At 64.3% G+C, this 19,207-nt stretch overlaps 1 protein-coding gene and 1 pseudogene across 1 annotated transcript; both read right to left on the minus strand.

Annotated features, from left to right (window-relative positions):
* Positions 1–265, minus strand: part of LOC140903005 (uncharacterized) — a 3,335-nt pseudogene extending 3,070 nt beyond the window's left edge.
* Positions 266–2,048: 1,783 nt separating this feature from the next.
* LIPE (lipase E, hormone sensitive type) lies at positions 2,049–18,930 on the minus strand. Its single transcript, XM_073322683.1, is given in 13 exon segments — positions 2,049–2,345; positions 2,347–2,559; positions 2,721–3,085; positions 3,969–4,070; positions 4,141–4,305; positions 4,996–5,223; positions 5,462–5,756; positions 6,289–6,474; positions 8,218–8,363; positions 8,797–8,887; positions 9,249–9,771; positions 12,275–12,508; positions 18,785–18,930. Coding segments are annotated over 11 exon segments (2,535 nt in total). The 5' UTR covers positions 9,762–9,771; positions 12,275–12,508; positions 18,785–18,930; the 3' UTR covers positions 2,049–2,114.
* Positions 18,931–19,207: the final 277 nt, after the last annotated feature.

The raw sequence follows: 19,207 nt of genomic DNA on the forward strand, positions 1-19,207 counted from the left end.
ACGCGCTATCTCAGAGTACGCCTTTCCGAACTGCTATTCCCGAACATGACGTACGTGCTTGGCGTACTTAGCGCGCTTATCCCTCGGCGCCCCTACGTCCTTTACGTAAGACCCGACTCTCCCCCACGCCCTCACCTGGGCCGCCTCCTGTCCCGGCTCCGGGGCCGCCTCGGCCTCGCCCCGCCCCGCGGGCCCCGCGCGCCGCTCACCGGCCCCGCCCGGCCACCCCGCGCCGCGCCAGCGCCGCCATCTTGGCCGGTCTGCGGCCTCCGGGCCGGGGCTTCTTCCCGCGGATCCCTCCGCCCAGCCGCGGTGGCGCAGAGCTGCGCGCGCCGAGAGGGCAGAGGGATCCCTCCGCCGGGAGGGGAAATAGTCCCGCCCCAGCACCCCCGGCCCCGAGAAAAATCCAGCCCATAATAGTCCCCCCCCACAACCCACTTCGCCCATGATCCCCCCACCATAGCCCCCCATCCCCTGCTAACCCCCCCCCAGAGCTGCCCCCAGTGCCCTGATCCCATTACCCCCCAGGTCAGAATATCCCCCCGTAACAACCCCCCACGTCCCCCCATTCATACCCCCACCCACGGCTGCTGCCCCCCACAGCACCTCCAGCAGTGGGACCCCCTCATCCCACCCTGCCCCCGAGCAAACCCTCCTTCCCAGCCCATAGCCCCCCTCATGCCCCTGCCCTCTCCCCCGCTAGAAAACCCCACACCCCATGCCCCAGCCTCCACCTACCCCCAAAACCCCCATTTAACCCTATAGCGCCCCCCGTCCCCTGCCCCACTGGGAAAGGGGGGGGCTGCCCCACACAGGGCCTTGGTTCTTGCCAGGAAAGGAGATGGGGGGGAGTGTCGTATGGAGGACAGAGGTGGCCCCTCCCCCTCCATAGAGTGGGGTGTTCAAGAGGTGGGGTACGAGGGAGGGGCCAGCCCCCCAGGAACTGTCCCTCCTGTTTATTTAAGGCCCCAGATGATTCCAAGGGAATGGGGCCGGGGCCTGTCCCCTCGCGGGGAGGGGCTGGCTCAGAGGGGCAGGGAATGGGGCCGGGGCCTGTCCCCTCGCGGACAGGGGCTGGCTCAGAGGGGCAGGGAATGGGGCCAGGGCCTGTCCCCTCTCGGGGAGGGGCTGGCTCAGAGGGGCAGGGAATGGGGCCGGGGCCTGTCCCCTCGCGGGGAAGGGCTGGCTCAGAGGGGCAGGGAATGGGGCCGGGGCCTGTCCCCTCTCGGGGAGGGGCTGGCTCAGAGGGGCAGGGAATGGGGCCGGGGGCCTGTCCCCTCGGGGGGAGGGGCTGGCTCAGAGGGGCAGGGAATGGGGCCGGGGCCTGTCCCCTCGCAGGGAGGGGCTGGCTCAGAGGGGCAGGGAATGGGGCCGGGGCCTGTCCCCTCGCAGGGAGGGGGCTGGCTCAGAGGGGCAGGGAATGGGGCCGGGGCCTGTCCCCTCGCAGGGAGGGGCTGGCTCAGAGGGGCAGGGAATGGGGCCTGGGCCTGTCCCCTCGCGGACAGGGGCTGGCTCAGAGGGGCAGGGAATGGGGCCTGGGAGAGATGCTACAATTGGCTCAATATCAAAGTTTTTATTTACAAAACTGGAGGTTGTGGGTGGGGGTCCCTACAGCCCCCTGGCAGGGAGTGCACCCCCAACCCTTACGCGCTATCTCAGAGTCAGCAGGCAGGGGGGTAGTAGTTTGGAGGGGGGGCAGATGGGCTGGAGCACCCCCCCCGTGCACACAGGGAAAGGAGGGGGGTAGACAGCTCCCTTCCCACCCCCCAGGAGTATGGGGTGGCAGAAGGGGGGTCAGGAGCTGCACCCTCAGCTCAGGCCTGGCAGCTGGGGCATCCCTTGGAGTGCAGGGGCGCCCACGCAGTGCAGGGCTGGCGTGTGGGAGCCCAGGAGGGGCCAGGCCCCCTGAGGGTGAGGGGCTGGGGGACAGGAGACACCCCCCTCCTCAGGCTACAGACAGCAGCAAATGCCTGTCCAGCATAAACCACTACAGACCAGTCCCCAGGGGCTGTGGGGGCACCCAGCCAGGCTCTCAGGGTTGGGCCCCTCCCCTCCTCCCCCCACCTGGGAGCCACAGAGAGAAAAGCACCAAGGGGCTCCCAGCAAATCCCGGCTCAGGCCCCCACCTCCCTGCCCGCCGGGCCGCCCTGGGGCCCCGGCTCCCGCCTGTGGGGGGCTCCCGCCTGTGGGGGGCTGGGCTCCAAGGGAGCTGTGGTCGGACTCTTGAGGCTGGGCGAGGTGAGGCCCGTGGCCGCCTGGCCCGTGGCCCGGCTCTCCCGGCCCGTGGCCGCCCCCGAGGGCGGCGTGCGCGGCAGCTTGCGGTGCTTGCGGGGCGAGGGTGGGGGCAGTGGGCGGCGCGGGCTCCGGGGGCAGCAGGATCTCACGGATGACGTGGGTGCAGAGTGCGGCCGCCTGGCGGGTCTCGCGGCTCAGCTGGGAGAGGCTCAGGAAGCCGTGTGGCAAATCCTGCACGATCCGCAGGGTCACCGGCTGGCCCAGCTCCCGCAGCCGCCGGGCGAACATCACCGAGTCGTCCAGCATGGGGTCCAGGGCGCAGGCCTGCACGGGGGGTGGGGGGGGCAGAAGTCAATGGGGCTACCGCACTTCCCAGGCCTCTGGGGCTCTCACTGCTACATGGACCAGTGCCCCCTCCCCGTGGGCTCTCACTGCTCTATGGACAGTGCCCCCCGTCCAGCTGACTCCCCTGCCCGGGCTCTCACCACGATATGGACTGGTGGCAGCCCTCGCAGCATGCTGTCCGGGGCCAGCAGGGGCGACATGAAGGGGTTCTTGACCACGGGCGATGCCTCCACAGTGATGATGGCGGCGGGCTGGTCCGAGCGCAGCGGCTCAAAGCCGTCGGGATACTGCAGCCTCTCGTCCGCAGGGGCCTCTGCCTCCAGCTGCTCCCCACTCAGGAAGAAGCTGGGGGGGCTGCCCTGGGGAGCGGGGGCAGGCGCAGAGGTCGGGGGGGCTGATACCCCGTATGATAGATCCTGGCAGGTCTGGCTCTTGCGGGAGCCCCTGGATTTGACAGCTGAGTCATCGTCCAGCGCTGCCTCTGAGACGCTCTTCCGCACGGCTTCTGTGAGCCAGGGGAGACGTGAGAGCCTGGGGACCCCCCGAATCTCCCTCGCCTGCCCCACCCCAACGTGCCCCACAGCCCTGCCCCCCTGCCCGGCCGCCCTGCCCCACACCTACGTGCCATGCAATGTCAGCCCACCCTGCCCCCCTGCCACCGGCCATGCAGTGCCAGGCTGCCCCACTGCCTCAGGCTGCCCTGCCCCACACCTACGTGCCATGCGGTACCAGCCCACCCTGCCCCACTGCTCCAGGCTGCCCCACTGCCAGGCCGCCCTGCCCCACACCTACGTGCCATGCGGTACCAGCCCACCCTGCCCCACTGCTCCAGGCTGCCCTGCCCCACACCTACGTGCCATGCGGTACCAGCCCACCCTGCCCCACTGCACCAGGCTGCCCCACTGCCAGGCCGCCCTGCCCCACACCTACGTGCCATGCGGTACCAGCCCACCCTGCCCCACTGCTCCAGGCTGCCCCACTGCCCCAGGCCGCCCTGCCCCACACCTACGTGCCATGCGGTACCAGCCCACCCTGCCCCACTGCTCCAGGCTGCCCCACTGCCAGACTGCCCTGCCCCACACCTACGTGCCATGCAATGTCAGCCCACCCTGCCCCCGGCCATCGTGCCATGCAGTGCCAGGCTGCCCCACTACCCCAGGCTGCCCTGCCCCACACCTACGTGCCATGCGGTACCAGCCCACCCTGCCCCACTGCTCCAGGCTGCCCCAGTGCCAGGCTGCCCTGTCCCACTCCTGCATGCCACGCAGTACCAGGCTCTGCCTGGCTGCCCCTGATGCTGAGGGGCAGCGCCGTGGGCGAGAGCCCCCAGGAAGCTCCCCTGACCCCAGGGTGGCCCGTGCAGTTAGGGGCTGGTGGGGCAGTCCTACCAGCGGGTAGGTTAGTGGGGCGGGGATCCTGGCTCCCAGGAGACGCGCCGGGGCAGAAGCAGCAGCTGGGTGGTGGGGGGCGGGGCTGGCACCAGGCACGCCCTGTGGAGACAAGGGGCAGGTGAGAGGGGGCGGGCAGGGGGCAGGGGTGGGGGCCCCGCCCAGCTCTTACCTGCACCGGCCCCATAGCTGCGCCCCGGGGCATCCAGCAGTGCCCCCAGCCAGGCCGAGGCGCTGTGCCGCAGGTCCTGTAACAGCAGCGCGGTATCCCGCCGCACCATGTTCACCGGGCTCAGCTTCTCCAGCCCGGGGGGCTCGCCCTCCGCCGGCTCCGTGCCTGGGGGGCAGGGACAGACAGCGCTGGGTTCCCCCTGCCCACCTCTGCCCCCGCCCTCCGCCGGCTCCGTGCCTGGGGGGCAGGGACAGAGAGCGCTGGGTTCCCCCTGCCCACCTCTGCCCCACCCCTCCGCTCGCCCTCCGCCGGCTCCGTGCCTGGGGGGCAGGAAGAGAGAGCACCGGGTTCCCCCTGCCCACCTCTGCCCCACCGGCTCCGTGCCTGGGGGGCAGGGACAGACAGCGCTGGGTTCCCCCTGCCCACCTCTGCCCCCGCCCTCCGCCGGCTCCGTGCCTGGGGGGCAGGGACAGAGAGCGCTGGGTTTCCCCTGCCCATCTCTGCCCCATCCCTCCGCTCGCCCTCCGCCGGCTCCGTGCCTGGGGGGCAGGGACAGAGAGTACCGAGGTCGCCCCCTGCACCCCACCAGGCCCAGGTTCCCCTCCCTGCTTGCCCTCCACTGGCTCTGTGTCGGGGGGGAGGGCAGGGAGAGAGCGCATCTGGGTAGCTGCTCTTCGCCCCCGCACCCACCAGCTCTCCGCTTTTGCCCACCCGTCTCCCCATATTTGTCCCCCTGTAACTGCCCACTGCCCCCTCTCCCATCCTGCCCCTGCCCATAGGAGCCCACCCCCAGCTCATCACTCCCGCCCCATTCCTGCCCCCCTACCCCCCGCCAGTCCCTGCAGCCCCCCCTACCGGCGTAGGCACTAAGGCACTTGCAGAGCACGCTGAGGGGCAGCAGGGGGTCGAGCAGGGTGAGCAGGCGGGAGGGTGAGGCCGCGGCCCGCACCAGGGTGACAGGATAGGCCGCCATGATGCCGTCGGGCAGCTGGATGCCGAAGGCGGCTGCCCGCATGGTCACGGTGAGGCAGAGGTTCCCGCCGGCGCTGTCTCCGGCCAGGCAGACCCGCTGCGCCGTGGAGCCTGCGGGGAGATGGGGTGAGTGGGGCGGGGGTCTGCCCAGGGCCTCAGGGAACCCAGGGGGGCCCCACCAGGGGTGGCAGCTCTGTTCCTGCCCCACACTCTCCAGCCCCTGCCCGTCCCACCCAGCGAACAGCGTCAGGGTCCTGCCCCCCATGTGCCCGTCCCATCCAGCAGGGGGTGCTGGGATCCCCATCCCCTCCCCCCACGGGGGTGCTGGGGCCCCCCAGTTGCGTCTCACCCAGCAGGCGGCAGTGCTGCAGGGCCCAGCAGTAGGCGTAGAAGCACTCCTCCAGGGCGCGTGGGAAGGGGGCCTCGGGCGCCAGGGCGTAGTCGACGGAGAGCACGGGGGCGCCCAGCTCCTGCGCCCAGCCCCGCAGGTACGGCTCGTGGGACTTGGACGTCTGTGCCACGAACCCGCCGCCGTGGAAGTGAACCAGCAGGAGAGGCGAGGGGGGCGCGGGCACGGCCTTACGCCACAGCTCCAGCCCCAGCGGGCCCTCGGCCTGGGCCAGCGCGCTCAGGGCCTCGCTGTCCTGGGGAGAGCAGGAGGGACGGTGTGCCAGGGACCCCCGGACTGTCCCCCCGCGCACCCTGCCTGGGACCCCCCGACTCACGCAGTACCCTGCCCTGCCTGTGACCCCTGCTTGTCCCCCCCACACCCCCCCCATCTGGGACCCCCCCATCACACTCAGTGCCCTGCCCCGCCCGGGACCCCCCGCTTCACGCGGCACCCCGCCCCGCCCGGGACCCCCCGCCTGGGACCCCCCATCACACTCTGTACCTTGCCTTGCCAGGGACCCCCTGCCATCCCCTCATGTGTGTCCCACCCAGGACACCCCCACCCAGCCCACTGCCCCCATACGCCCTGTCTCTGGAACCCACCACCGGTCCCCGTAACCTGCCCTGGAACTCCCCGGCCCTGCCTGGACCCCACCTGGTTCTGCTCACTCCCTCCCACATCCCAGAGCTCCCAGCCCCATGCCCACCTTCCACGCAACAGCCCCCCACCCGCTCCACTGGCCCCCCACCCACCAGCCCTCCCTGCTTGCAGCCCCTGCCCCTTACTTGTCCCTCACGCAGCTCGTGGGAGATAAGGCGCATGTGGATGGGCCCGGGGCCAGTGTGCGCCACCGGGGGGCTGATGGTGATGGTCAGTGAGGGGTCGGCAGCCAGCGGCAGCTCAAAGGGCTCAGGGGGCACCGTCAGCGCCCGGCTCACCCGCACCTGCGTGGATGCCATGCTGGCCACAGACTGCAGGGAAGGGGGAAGGGAAGGGTGAGAGGGACCCCCAGGCAGGTGCACTACCCTGCACTCCCCCCGCCCCACAGCACCCTGCGCCGATCACTGCTCCCACCCCCCCGCCCCACAACACCCTGCGTCAGACACAGCTCCGACCCCCGCCCTCTGGCCCCACAGTGCCCTGCGCCGGGCACCACTCCTCCTCTGTGTCCCAGCCCCACAGCGCCCTGCGCTGGGCACAGCTTGTGACACTCTGTACCTCGGGGCAACACCCTGCACCCCCACGTTCATCTTTATAAAGTGAGTGTGGGGGACCCAATGCAGAGTTTGTCATGTCGGGTGTCTTCGGAAGGCTGGTAATGCCCTGAGCATGGTTGTTATAGTGACGTTATAGTAATCGGTACAGTCATGTGACAGGTTATAATTTCATGTATATAGTTATGAGCCTGAAATGTGTCCTCACGGCTTAAAGCCGGCCCAGGCAAAACCTCTCCAGGAGCAGAGGGGCCGTTCACACCTCGTCAGGGCATGGATGGGACAAACCCAGCCCAGCCGCACAGGAACAAAGGACGCTGTCTTAGGCAGCAACAAAGGATCTGTTGGACCCTCGAGTGAGTCACCCCCCTTCACTTCGCCAGTTTGGGACTGCGATGAGGTAATGCTGACTCTGAAGGGGGGGCAAAGCCAAGAGGGAAGAAAGGACATGGTAAAAGGGAGAGACGTTTGCCATGCTCTTCCTCTCTCTTCCACCTACATCTACTGACACCACCAAGTGACTGAAGTGCTGATCAAAGGGGAGAGCCTGGCTGAAGGGCAACCAGCCAGCCTGTGGTGAGAAACATCTAAGTTTGTAAGGGCACTGAAAGTGTTAAGATCAGCTTAGAATGCGTTTTGCTTTCATTTAATTTGACTAAATCTGACTTGTTATGCTTTGACTTACAATCACTTAACATCTATCTTTGCAGTTAATAAATCTGTTTGTTTATTCTACCTGAAGCAGTGCCTTTGGCTTGAAGCTGTCAGAGACTCCCCTTGGGATAACAAGCCTGGTATGTATCAATTTCTTTGTTAAATTGACAAACTCGTATAAGTTTGCAGTGTCCAGCGGGCATAATGGGACATTGCAAGACGGAGGTTCCTAGGGTTGTGTCTGGGACCGGAGATATTGGCTAGTGCAGGGGTTCTCAAACTGGGGGTCGGGACCCCTCAGGGGGACGTGAGGATATTACCTGGGGGGTTGTGAGCTGTCAGCCTTCACCCCCAAATCCTGCTTTCCTACAACATTTATAATGGTGTTAAATATATTAAAAAGTGTGTTTAATTCACTAGGGGGGTCGCACTCAGAGGCTTGCTATGCGAAAGGGGTCACCAGTACAAAAGTTTGAGAGCCACTGGGCTAGTGTCATTCGGTTGCACAATCCAAGGAGCAGCTGACATGGCAGAGGCTTCACGTGAACAGCCCGGGAGTGGGGGTTCTCACAGCAGAGCAGGGTCAGGCTGGCTCCCAGAGTCAAGGATTGGAGGGACCTAGCAGATCACCGGTCCAGATAACGCCAGAGGGGAACGTCACACCTCTCCTACCCCACACCCCAGCCCCACAGCGCCCTGCACCAGGCACCGCTCCAATCCCCTGCCCCACAGTGCCCTGTGCCAGGTACCGCTCCACCCCCTGCCCCCACCCCACGGCACCCTGTGCTGGGCACCGCTCCTACCCCGAGCCCTGTGCCAGGGACAATCCCCAGCCCCCGCACTCACAGCCAGCAGCTCGGTCTCCGTCAGGTTCCAGAAGCTCTTCCAGAAATGTACGTCGAGGTTCTGCGTGATCCTCTCAAACTCGGCTCCCCGCAGCTCCGGGTCAATGGCGAACTTCCCTGAGGTGAACAGCGAGCCGGCCGCCATGCCTGGGGGGATGGGAGATCGGGGTGGGGTGCTGTCCCCTGGCCCTGTGGGGCTCCCACAGCCCCTGCCTGCCCCCCGGCAGCGCTCCCTTGCCCCCACCAGCTTCCTCCACAGCGAGGCTCCATGGGCAGCCATGCACGGGGTCCAGCCCCCAATGGGCAGGGCAGTGGGCAGAGCAGAGCATTGTGGGTAGCAGTCAGGCCAGACGGGTTCCCTGGGCGACCGGCTGGGCTGAGTGGACCCAGAAGGGAATTGTGGGTTCAGCCAGCCTGTAGCTGCAGTGCATCATGGGAGCAGAGCACCCCTGGGGGCTGCAGTGCATTGTGGGTGCAGCCCCCCCTGCAGCAGTGCATCATGGGAGCAGAATCCCACCCCGGGGGCTGCAGTGCATTGTAGGAGCAGTGCACCCCCCACCCCCCCGGGCACCCCACTCACTGAGGCTGGAGTCATGGCGTCTGTAGTTCTCCCCGAAGGAGACCAGGCTGATAGCGATGGTCTGGAGGAAGGGCCGGATGGAGGGGGCGAACTGCAGGGCAAAGGGCAAAGGTCACCCTCAGGACCCCCAGACCGGGTCTGAGGGAGCACCCCGGGGGCATGATGCCGGCTCACCCCCCCATGGGTGTTCAGTGGGGGAGGGGGCAGAGTAATGGGCGTGGCCATGGTGTGGGGGGGGCAAGCAATTGTGGGGCCATGGAGGCGGGCCCTGCACCCAGGCCAGCAGGGCCCAGAGCGAGGGGCACAGCTGGGGGGGGGGGGGGGCACAGCAGGATCCCTGAGCATGTCTGGCTGCCAGGGACTTGGATGCATTTCCTTCGGCCCCTGGGTCGCCCCTCCCCGACTTGCCGCTCCCCCTCAATCCCCCCTTCCCCTGCCCCCCAGGCCCCCACCTGGAAGCCCAGGCAGCGCCCGTAGAAGCAGCCCTTGTGCAGGGTGCTGTACTCCTGCAGCACCAGCTCGGTCAGGCCGCGCTCCTCGTGGTGGAAGAGGCAGCCGGGGCGGTTGTGGGTCAGCAGGTGCTGTGCCAGGTACAGCAGGGCCCGCAGCTGGCTCAGGGCGGCGCAATAGGCCTCCAGCTCGGCCGCGTTGTGGCCCGTGCGGAAGAAGATGCTGCGGCGGTTGGCGGCCACATAGCGGCTCTTGTGCAGCACGTGGGCCAGGCAGCAGCGTGCCGTCTGCGCCAGGCTGCGGTACCCGTTGGCCTGCGTGGCCTCGTCCAGGTCGAAGACGTGGTAGATGCTGGCGAAGTGCCGCAGCACCGGCTCCAGGCAGCGGGCGTGCTCCCGGATGGCCGTGAAAGCCGCCACGAACCGGCGCCCCGTCTCTGAGGCGCTCTGCCGGAAGAAGGCCACGTTGTCCTCGGCCAGCGCGTGCAGGGCCTGGAACAGGGGCCGGGAGTCCATGGCGCGGGGCCTGCGGGGAGATGGGTGGATGGAGTTAGCTGGGGGGCCCCAATCAGGGACAGGCAGGGCTAGCTGGGGGGACCTCAGCAGGGAGGGTGAGAGGGTTAGCTGGGCGACTTGGGGGGAGGGCTTGCAATGGGGGGGTATGGTGGGTGGAGTAAGTACCCCCCCACTCACCCCTCCCAGTGCCCAGCTGGGCCCCCCCATTCCTAATACCCCCAGCCGGCCCCCCAGTATTCAGCCCCAGTTAGGCCCCCCCATACTCACCCCCACACCCTAGCCAGGACCCCCTTGTACTTATTCCCCAAGAACCCCGCCAAAGCTGCCCCCATAGTTGCCCCCAGCACCGCAGCTGGGACCCACTTTGCACTCATCCCTCAGAATCCCCACATAGCAACCCCGCCCTGTGCTCATCCCCCCAACGCCTCAGCGGGGACCCCAGCCCTATTCCCCCGCAAGCCAGACCCCAGACGCACACCCACTCACTCTCAGCCCCCTGTGCTCATCCCCCCAACGCCCCAGCGGGGACCCCAGCCCTATTCCCCCGCAAGCCAGACCCCAGACGCACACCCACTCACTCTCAGCCCCCTGTGCTCATCCCCCCAACATCCCGGCCAGGACCCCAGCCCTGTTCCCTCCAGCCAGACCCCCTCCCACACACACACTCACCCTCAGCTAGTGCCTGCTCCCCTGGCTGGGCTGTGGCAGAGCCTGTTCCCTCCAGCTCTTTATAGCCCAGCAGGGAGCCAGGGAGCCGGCTCCACCCCCCGGGAGGGGTTGAGCCCATGGGAGGGAGGGGGTGGGAGGCACCGACAGGGAGTGGGGAGAGTGGTTAGAGCGGGGCGGGGGGCAGGACTCATGGGTTCTCTCCCTGGCTCTGGGAGGGGAGGTAGGGTTAGTGGTTAGAGCAGCAAAGTTGCTCCCACCCGCTCCCCACCCAGGGCAGGCTCACAGGCAGGCCCACATCTCACCCCCACACCCCGGGGCCCTTTCACCCAGACCTGGCGTCCCCATAGCTGGGAGCCTCCATTCGCGCCAGTCCCCAGAACCCCCCTCCAGCAGGGGCTGCGGCTCCTGCCAAACAGGGCCTCACCCATGGGTCCCTGGGGCCCGGCTCCGAGCAAACAAACAGCCAGGGGTACTGCAGGGCACTGACCTCTAGACAGAGCCCCACAGCTGGGCCAGCCAGCCCAGGATCAGACCCCTGGGCACATCCTGCCCAGGCACGGGATGGGTTAACCTGCGGGGGACGGGGTCCCCTCTCTGGCTGCCCTGATGCCAGCGCTGACGGGGTTAAGGAGATGTGGGGCTGGGGCTGGCCCTGCTTGGCAGCTGGGAAAGCTCTGGGAGCAGGGCAGGAATGTGCACAAACAGCTGGGAGCTGGACTGGGGCAGGGGGGACTGGGGCAGGGTGGGCTGGGGGGGCACGTGGGGTCCAGAGGGCGGGGGCAGGAGGGGCTGAGGGGGGCATGGGGGGCAGGAGGGGCTGGGGCAGGGGGTGCTGGGGGGGCACGTGGGGTCCAGAGGGCGGGGGCAGGAGGGGCTGAGGGGGGCATGGGGGGCACGTGGGGTCCAGAGGGCGGGGGCAGGAGGGGCTGGGGCAGAGGACGCTGGGGGCCTGGGGTCTCTCTATCTAGTGTCTATCCCCCTAGGAGGGGGGTGTCAGAGGGTCAGGGGTTCCTATCCTAGGTGGTCCCAGTATTTGGCACCTGCCCATGAGGTAAGCTGCCCCCCTCCCCACACACGCACTACCTTGGCCAGCCCACAGCCTACCCTCCACAGGGCTGAGATACCCGTGGGCCTGGGGCAGAAGCTCCCATCCCCATGGCTAGCCGGCCTCCAATCCCTGCATGCACTGCCCCCTTCCTTTGGGGATGGCTCCCCCCCCGGCACTGCCCCCCCCGGGGACGGCTCCCTCCCCCGCCCGGCACTGCCCCCCAGGGTGTGCTGTTGACAGCTGCTGTGCCCCCCAAGGCTGTCGGGGGGGAGGCGGGCACCGTGAGTGGCTGCCGGCCTTGTGACTCCCAGGGACAGAGGCCCGCCCAGGGAGCCAGGAGCTGTTGGTGTCAGGGCAGCTTGGTGCACACAGCGCTCATTGTGCCCCCTGCCTGCCCGAGGGGCAGCCCCGCCCCACAGCACAGCTCCGTGGGGGAGGGAACCTTGGTGGGGGGGTCATGTTCTGCCCCACCACCACCCCAGGATCCCAGACTTGGGGGGCAGAGAAACGTCACAGGGATAGGTGCATTTGTGCCCAGGGTGCCCATCTGTGGCCATGGAGCAAAGATCATTGGGGCAACAAAGGGACCTTGCTCCCCACGGGAGGCAGGAAGGGGTCTTCCCCACAGTGCACCGACCAGAGAGAGGAGCTAGAAACCCCTCCCCCCAGCCATAATAAAGAAAGGTCCCTGCCCCACACCTCTCCGCAAGCTTACCCGGTGTGGCATGCCCCACTCCCCCCGACAGCACCAGCATGCCACGCCCCATGCCCCCTCAATCCCCCAGCACCCGAACACCTCGAAGGACACGAGACGCCCGTCAGATGTGGCTCTCCCCACGCAGCACCAGAAGGACGAATTTTAGGCCCAGATAAAAGAAACCCAACAGACGCGTCAATGAAGATGTAAGAAGCTCCAGGGGAACGTCAGGATCTCCGAATGCTCTGCCACGGGCCCCTTCGGACTGAGGCCGCTGTGTTGCCGGAGCAGCTGGGACTGGAGGGATACGGCAGATAGCTCAGCGCAGGCCGACTGAGGGGACAGAAGCGCAATCGGTCAGGAATATATCGGACGTGTCTTGCCCAGGGCGCACGGGGCTTGTCTTTACACTAAAGAGAAGCTCAAGCAACAGACCTAAGTAACCGACAGCCCAGTCACCACCCGCGCTGAGACAAGCCGCTCCATTAACCAGGCGCCCGGTGCCTGCACAGAGAGGCTTCTGCACACAACTCTCTAACCAGCTTCTCACAGCGGTGCAGAGCGTAATCCAGCACCGGGACAGAGGTGATTTCATTAACTTATCTCTGACCTGCGTCGGACCAAGCGGCAGCGTGACGAGCTGCCAAACAAGGGAAGAGCTCTCCGAGAGAGGGATGGGACTAACGGCAAACCAATCACTCCTGCTGCCAGCTCGCACGCCAGGGTGGGGCCAGCTGGCCCGAGGAGCCAGCCTGCCCAGCGCAGAGCGGCCTGTGGAAGTCAGTTACTGAGTGAAGATAAGCCACCAGCAGGAGGATGTGTGGTCGGAGGACGGGTGGCCGAGCGAGTCTTATGCAAATGCTGTTGCCTAACCTGTCTTACCCCAGCAGGGATGGCACAAGATGACTTGTGCAGAGAGACAATGTTGCAAGAAGCCGCGAAGACAACACCTCGTTTCCTGGCTGGCTGATGACAAAAGACCTGGCCACTTCTTTGCCAGGGGCCTGGGTTGCTCTGACTGGCCCATGCCAGCTTAGACACGGAGTGGAACGGACCATGCCACGCGGCAGGCAATGGAGAGAACACCCCGTTCTACCCCCCAGAAGCTTCAGAAGAGAGTTCGGAAACGTGGGGATACTGCGTACAGAGAAACTGACTCGTCACCTCTTGTGGCCTCTGGGGAGGTGTCGACAATCACGCTACTGCCACCTTTAACATTGTGCCTTGGAATTCAGCGGGCACCCGGAACCGCAGCTGGGAAGCTGCGAAAGTTCTGTAGGGGGGAAACACGCACGTTGCTGCTCTTCAAGAAACAAAATGTAATTCCGGCTGCTTGAGAAACGACTGCACGGGGCGAGCTGGGGGAGGCCTGAGGTTGGTTATTCGGGAGATGCTCCAAACAAAAGAGATGTGGGAGTCCAGGAGGTGAACGTCTGTCACCCTGACGACACCCCAACTGGTAAAGCGAATCATTGGGGAACGGCAGCCAAACAATCACCTGGGGAGGTGTCAACGCTGGATGCGCAGTTTGCGGGAACAGAACTGATTCAGCTGGAGCTGTGCTAGATATGTGACAAAGTGGGGTTTTCCCCCCTTGTTATGTTGCACATGAGTCTTACTGTCCTATACTAATACGGTGTGTGCCTCAGTTTCCCTGCGTGCTGCACCAATGCCTAGGTGGTGGGAATTGGGTGTGTGACTTCCGCTGAGCCCCTTGGGGCAGGGGAGGCTGCTCAGTAGTCTGCATGTAGATGATGGCCGTAACCCCAGACCCAAGATGGGGATACAACCAGGTGACACTTTCCCAGGAAGCTGGACAAAGACGGGAGGAGGAGCAACAGGCATGTTGGAGGCCGGGCAGCGGGGGTCAAGGGCAGTCTGCTGTGGGGGACTGGAATGGCCAAGGGTGCCCCCAAGATGAACTTGGCTGAAAGTCACTGATTTCTGAGCTAACAAGTTCTGTTCTACGCTGTGTACCTGTTGACTAATAAACCCTCTGTTTTACGCTAGCTGACAGTCACGTCTGACTGCGGAGTTGAGGTTCAGGGCTCTCTGGCTCCCCCAGGAGCCCCACCTTTGCGGACTCGCTGCGAGAAACGCACGGTGTGGAAGGGGATGCTGAATGCTCTGAGGCGGGACCCAGGAAGACCGAAGCTCCATAAACGTCTTTCCCTGGCGACGGTGAAGAGGAGGCTCCCCCAGAGTCCTGACTGGCTCCAAGCGGAGCAGTTCTAGAGCATCGCCCTGGTGACTCTGTGAGAGAGGACAAGGTTTTAGTTGAGCTGAATGAAGGCGCCATGACTTACACATGGCGATCATACGGCACACAGTCCCTCTGGCTGTAACTGGGATGCACATGGGATGTTCTGGAGGACGCTAGAAGCAATCATCAACCTGCACTCGCTCGTTAGAACAGGGAGAGAGTGAGCTCTCCGGTGACTGACAGGAGGTGGAACATCCATAAAGCTGACTGGTCCCATTTCACAGACACATGAGAAGAGTATTTTTTAAACACCTAGGAAGGTTTTCCAATCTGCGCTGCAGAAATCAGCAAAAAGGAGCAAGCCAAGAGGCAGAAATGGATCCCACGCTAGAATGGTACAGGGATGGGAGATTTTAGAAGGGAAGGAATCCAGTTTGACTGGAGGCTGAACAGACCCTTGGAGGCAAAAAGGCCAGATGGAAATGGAAGGAACTTTCAAAAGAAGTCGCTCTGAAAACAGCTGAATGTAGACAAAGGCATCAGGAAGAGACTTGTGAATAGCTGAATCCTCACGGGAGAAAGGATTTATAGATGACACTGCAGAAAATCAACAACAAACAGACCAACACTTGCAATCTAAAGAACACCATGTCACGGAGTGTGGGGGAGTCCAGACCCTGCACCCCTCTTCCTGGGATTCACTGAGACTCTCAGCCAGCCAGTAAAACAGAAGGTTTATTGGACAACAGGAACACAGTCCAAAACAGAGCTTGTGGGTACAACCAGGACCCCTCAGTCAAGTCCTTCTGGGGGAGCAGGGAGCTTAGACCCCAGCCCTGGGGTTCCCTGTGTTCCTCCACCCAGCCCCAACCTGAAAACTAAACCCACCCAGCAGGTTCCCTGCTGCAGTCTCTGTCCACATTCCTGGGCAGAGGTGTCACCTCCCCCTCCGGGCTCAGGTGACAGGCTCTCAGGTCTCCCATCCCCAGGGCACATTCCCAGGTCAACACTCCCCACTCCCTGCTGAGTCACATCCTCACACACCAATATCCTGACAAATGGAGGTACAGAGGCAAAAGGTGACACAGAGTCTGTGAATACTGTACCAAGACTAGCAGGCGCACAAGGACAAGGATGGAGCCGCTGCAAATCATACAAGATGGACTACCCAGGAGGAAAGACAAAGAGAATTTAAAAACGTGCACACACATTTCACTGAGTACCTTGGCTTTAGTGAGATCTCTTTCATACACGAGCTAGAAGATGCAATAGATTTCAGAGTAACAGCCGTGTTAGTCTGTATTCGCAAAAAGAAAAGGAGTACTTGTGGCACCTTAGAGACTAACCAATTTATTTGAGCATGAGCTTTCGTGAGCTACAGCTCACTTTATCGGATGCATACGCTCAAACCAAGAATCCCGTGGGCTGGACCTCCCCTATGGTTATGTGGTGAAGCACTTTGGGAAGAAGGCTAAAGCCAAGTTGCTGGAATTTATCAACAAATCATAGATAAAAGGGACGGTCCCTAATCAGTGGAATTCAGCAGTTATTGTTCTTAAGTCTGGCATGGATCCATCTTCTCCAAGCAGCTACCAGCCTGTATCCTTAGCCAGTCACCTCTACAGATAACGGGACACATGGTCCAATCATGGCTTCTGTGGGGGCTTCCAACAGGAGGAAAGATGATACTCGTCCCAATGGCAGACAGGCCTCACACTCAGTTACAGGGTCCCTGGGAGCCTTCTGTCAGCCTCTTATTGATGGATTCCCATGCCAGCCACCACAATCATCAACAGGAGTGTTTGGATCTCAGCCTGTTTGGACCTCATGTGACAGAGTCTTAGTGAAATAGCGAGAGGGGAATCTGTGGCAAAATGTACCTCGGGATAGGAGATTTCCTGCAGTACAGGACAACAACAGGAAGACTAAATGGTACTTTTTTGAAGGCAAGACCTCAGCGCGGGAGTTCCTTCGGGCTCAGTGTTAAGTCCTCTTTTCCTTCTGGACTCCTATGGACTGTCCGGCCACGTGACATCACCTGTATGCCTGTGTGCAGGCGAGATCATGCTGTGTGTCAGGGTCGGAAACAGATGTATTGGAGATTGAACTGAATGAGGACTTGGAACTGTAACCAGATGAGCAAACGAACATAAACTTCAGCCGAATCCAGCAAAACCGTAAGAGGTTCGACCACAGTCTGAAACTGACACTGGATGGAGCACATATTAGCGTTGAGAGCGAGCCAGTATACCTTGGAATGACCTTGGACATGGAACTAGGGTTTGGGCCACAAGTCAGAAAGATGGCAGCCAAAGCCAAGAAGAGACTAAACCTTCTAAAGTGTATTGCCGACACCAACTGTTAGGTGTTAGGGTACGGAAAACAACATGCGGCTGGATAGTTCACCCAATACTTGAATCTGCCTCTCTGGTTTGATCACAGCAACCCTGCCAAGATGGAAGTTGTGCAGTCAGCCAAAATTCACACGACAGCTGGAGCTGTAAGATCCTCTCCAACAGCAGTTTACGACCAAGAGTCTGATGTTCAGCCTCCTGAGAATCGTGGACGAGAACAACTAATTCAGCAAGGAAATCATCTCATTCCCACCTGAAAGTCATCACTGCTCACGTCTGCGCAGGAATTGGAAACCCAAGCACAGGCTGAAATGATCATCCTATTTTAAAGGTGTGCCAAGGCCACTGAGAAAACGGGAGCAGTAGGTGATGTTAGAAGGGGAGGGGGAACGAAGAATGTGGTGTGCCCAGTAATTATTCCACAGGAACTGATTTATTTCAGTAAATGTCTCTCTCTTCTGGAGCTGAGCTCAAAGAAACATGTGGACTTGGCCCCACTAAGGAAAACTGCAGAAAAGACCACCCAAGAGTATCAGTCACAAGGCGAGTGGAGACCCATGTCCACTGATGGCTCAACAGACAAATCCTTCCAGCATGGTGGTTGTGGTGTCCTCATCCCGTGGCTAGCAGAGAGAGCACAAGAAAGACCCTTCGCTCAGGGTACGTCAGCTCCAATTATACAGCTGACGTGAATTCTCCTGGCACTGCAAACAAGGACTAGGCTCCTCGGACCGAAGATCAAGAGCAGACACAGATGCTGGTGTTGTCTTGTCTGTCGACCTGCAGGTGAAGACCCTCGGTTCCTTTCCCAAAAACCAGGTCGCTGCGAACCCTAGGGCGGCTCAGAGGACGGGGATGCGAGGGAGGAGAGTGACTTTTCACGGGACTCCTTCACACACGGGTGTATCTGGGAGCGAGCGAGCGGATGACCTGGCCAAAGCGGGAAGGCTGGAAACTCCGGTAGGAGCGACAGCAGTGGAGGACACTGGCGCCCCATCAAGGAAAATATGTGCTGAAACAAACGGCCGAGAGAGAGACGCTCCTCTGAGCGGCGTCAGAGCGCCTCGGACAAGACCAGCCCCCGCTGTGAGGGTGGGGACAGGGCCTAGGGCAGGAAGGGACGCGAGCAACGATGGGCCCAGGCGCCGTCCACGCTGCGAGGCGGGTCCTGAGCGGCTTTCACACCTGCCCGGGCTTCTGAATGTCGCAGCGCGAGGGACGTGCCGCCCTGGCCTTCGGATCGAGCCCTTCGAACGGACCCTGCCCGAGGCAGCCAGGGCGCTGGCCAAGCCCAGGGCCTGACCCCCGTGCCCCAGCCGCCCACCCCTGTGCCCCAACCCTGTGCCCTGGCCCCCGCCCCGAACAGACCCTGCCCGAGGCAGCCAGGGCGCTGGCCAAGCCCAGGGCCTGACCCCCCCGCCCCCGCGCCCCGCCCCAGCCCTGGCCCCGAACGGACCCTGCCCGAGGCAGCCAGGGCGCTGGCCAAGCCCAGGCCTGACCCCCTCGCCCCCCTGCCCCAGCCCTGCCCCAGTCCCCCCCGCCCCAGCCCTGGCCCCCGCCCCGAAGGGACCCTGCCCGAGGCAGCCAGGGCGCTGGCCAAGCCCAGGGCCTGACCCCCCCGCCCCCCTGCCCCAGCCCTGCCCCAGTCCCCCCAGCCCCGCGCCCCAGCCCTGGCCCCCGCCCCGGCCCCGAAGGGACCCTGCCCGAGGCAGCCAGGGCGCTGGCCAAGCCCAGGCCTGACCCCCCGGCGGAGCAGCCCCGTCCTGGGGGCAGCGGGCTCCGGCCGACACGTGCGGACCCTGGTGCGGACCCGCGGCGGGGGCGGGGCCGGAGACTGGGGGCGGGGCTGGGGTCGGCGGGGGCGGGGCCTGGCGAGCCGTGGGGGGGCGGGGGGCGAGCGCGAGCCCGGGGGCGGGGCCGGGGGCTGCAGCCGGCGCCGAGCGGGGCGGGACGGACCCTCCTACCCCCCCCGGCGGGGAGCCCGGACGCCTGGGTCCCTCCTGGCCCTGCCGCCCGCGGACCTGGGGCAACGCCCCCCGGGCCTCAGTTTACCCGTCGGTAGCGCGGGGGGGGCCGCTCCGGAGACCCGCCCCCCCGCTCCCACCTGTGGCTCCGGCTCCGCCCCTCGGACCGGTCCCGCTTCCGGCTCCCGCCGGCTCCGACCGGGCACGTGACGCGCGCCGGCCAATCAGCAGCGGCGCCGGTGGCGCCACGTCTGTTACCGGGGTAACCGCGTCGAGCCCCCCCGCGCTGCGCCGCCTGCGGGCCGCGACCTCTGACCCCTGCGGGTCACCGCCCTGGCCCCGCCCCCGCGCGGTGACCTCTGACCCGGCTCCGCTTCACCTCCGACCCCACCGGAGCCGTGACCTTTGACCCTGGGTCACTTTAACCCCTTGGCAAAACCAGCGCGTCTCACTGTCGCCTCCTCTGGCCCCTCCCCTCGGGCCGCCCCTCCCCCCCCGGTGCTGGGGGGGC

This window comes from Lepidochelys kempii, chromosome 24 (assembly GCF_965140265.1).
Source record: "Lepidochelys kempii isolate rLepKem1 chromosome 24, rLepKem1.hap2, whole genome shotgun sequence".
In the NCBI taxonomy this organism is placed as follows: Eukaryota; Metazoa; Chordata; order Testudines; family Cheloniidae; genus Lepidochelys; species Lepidochelys kempii.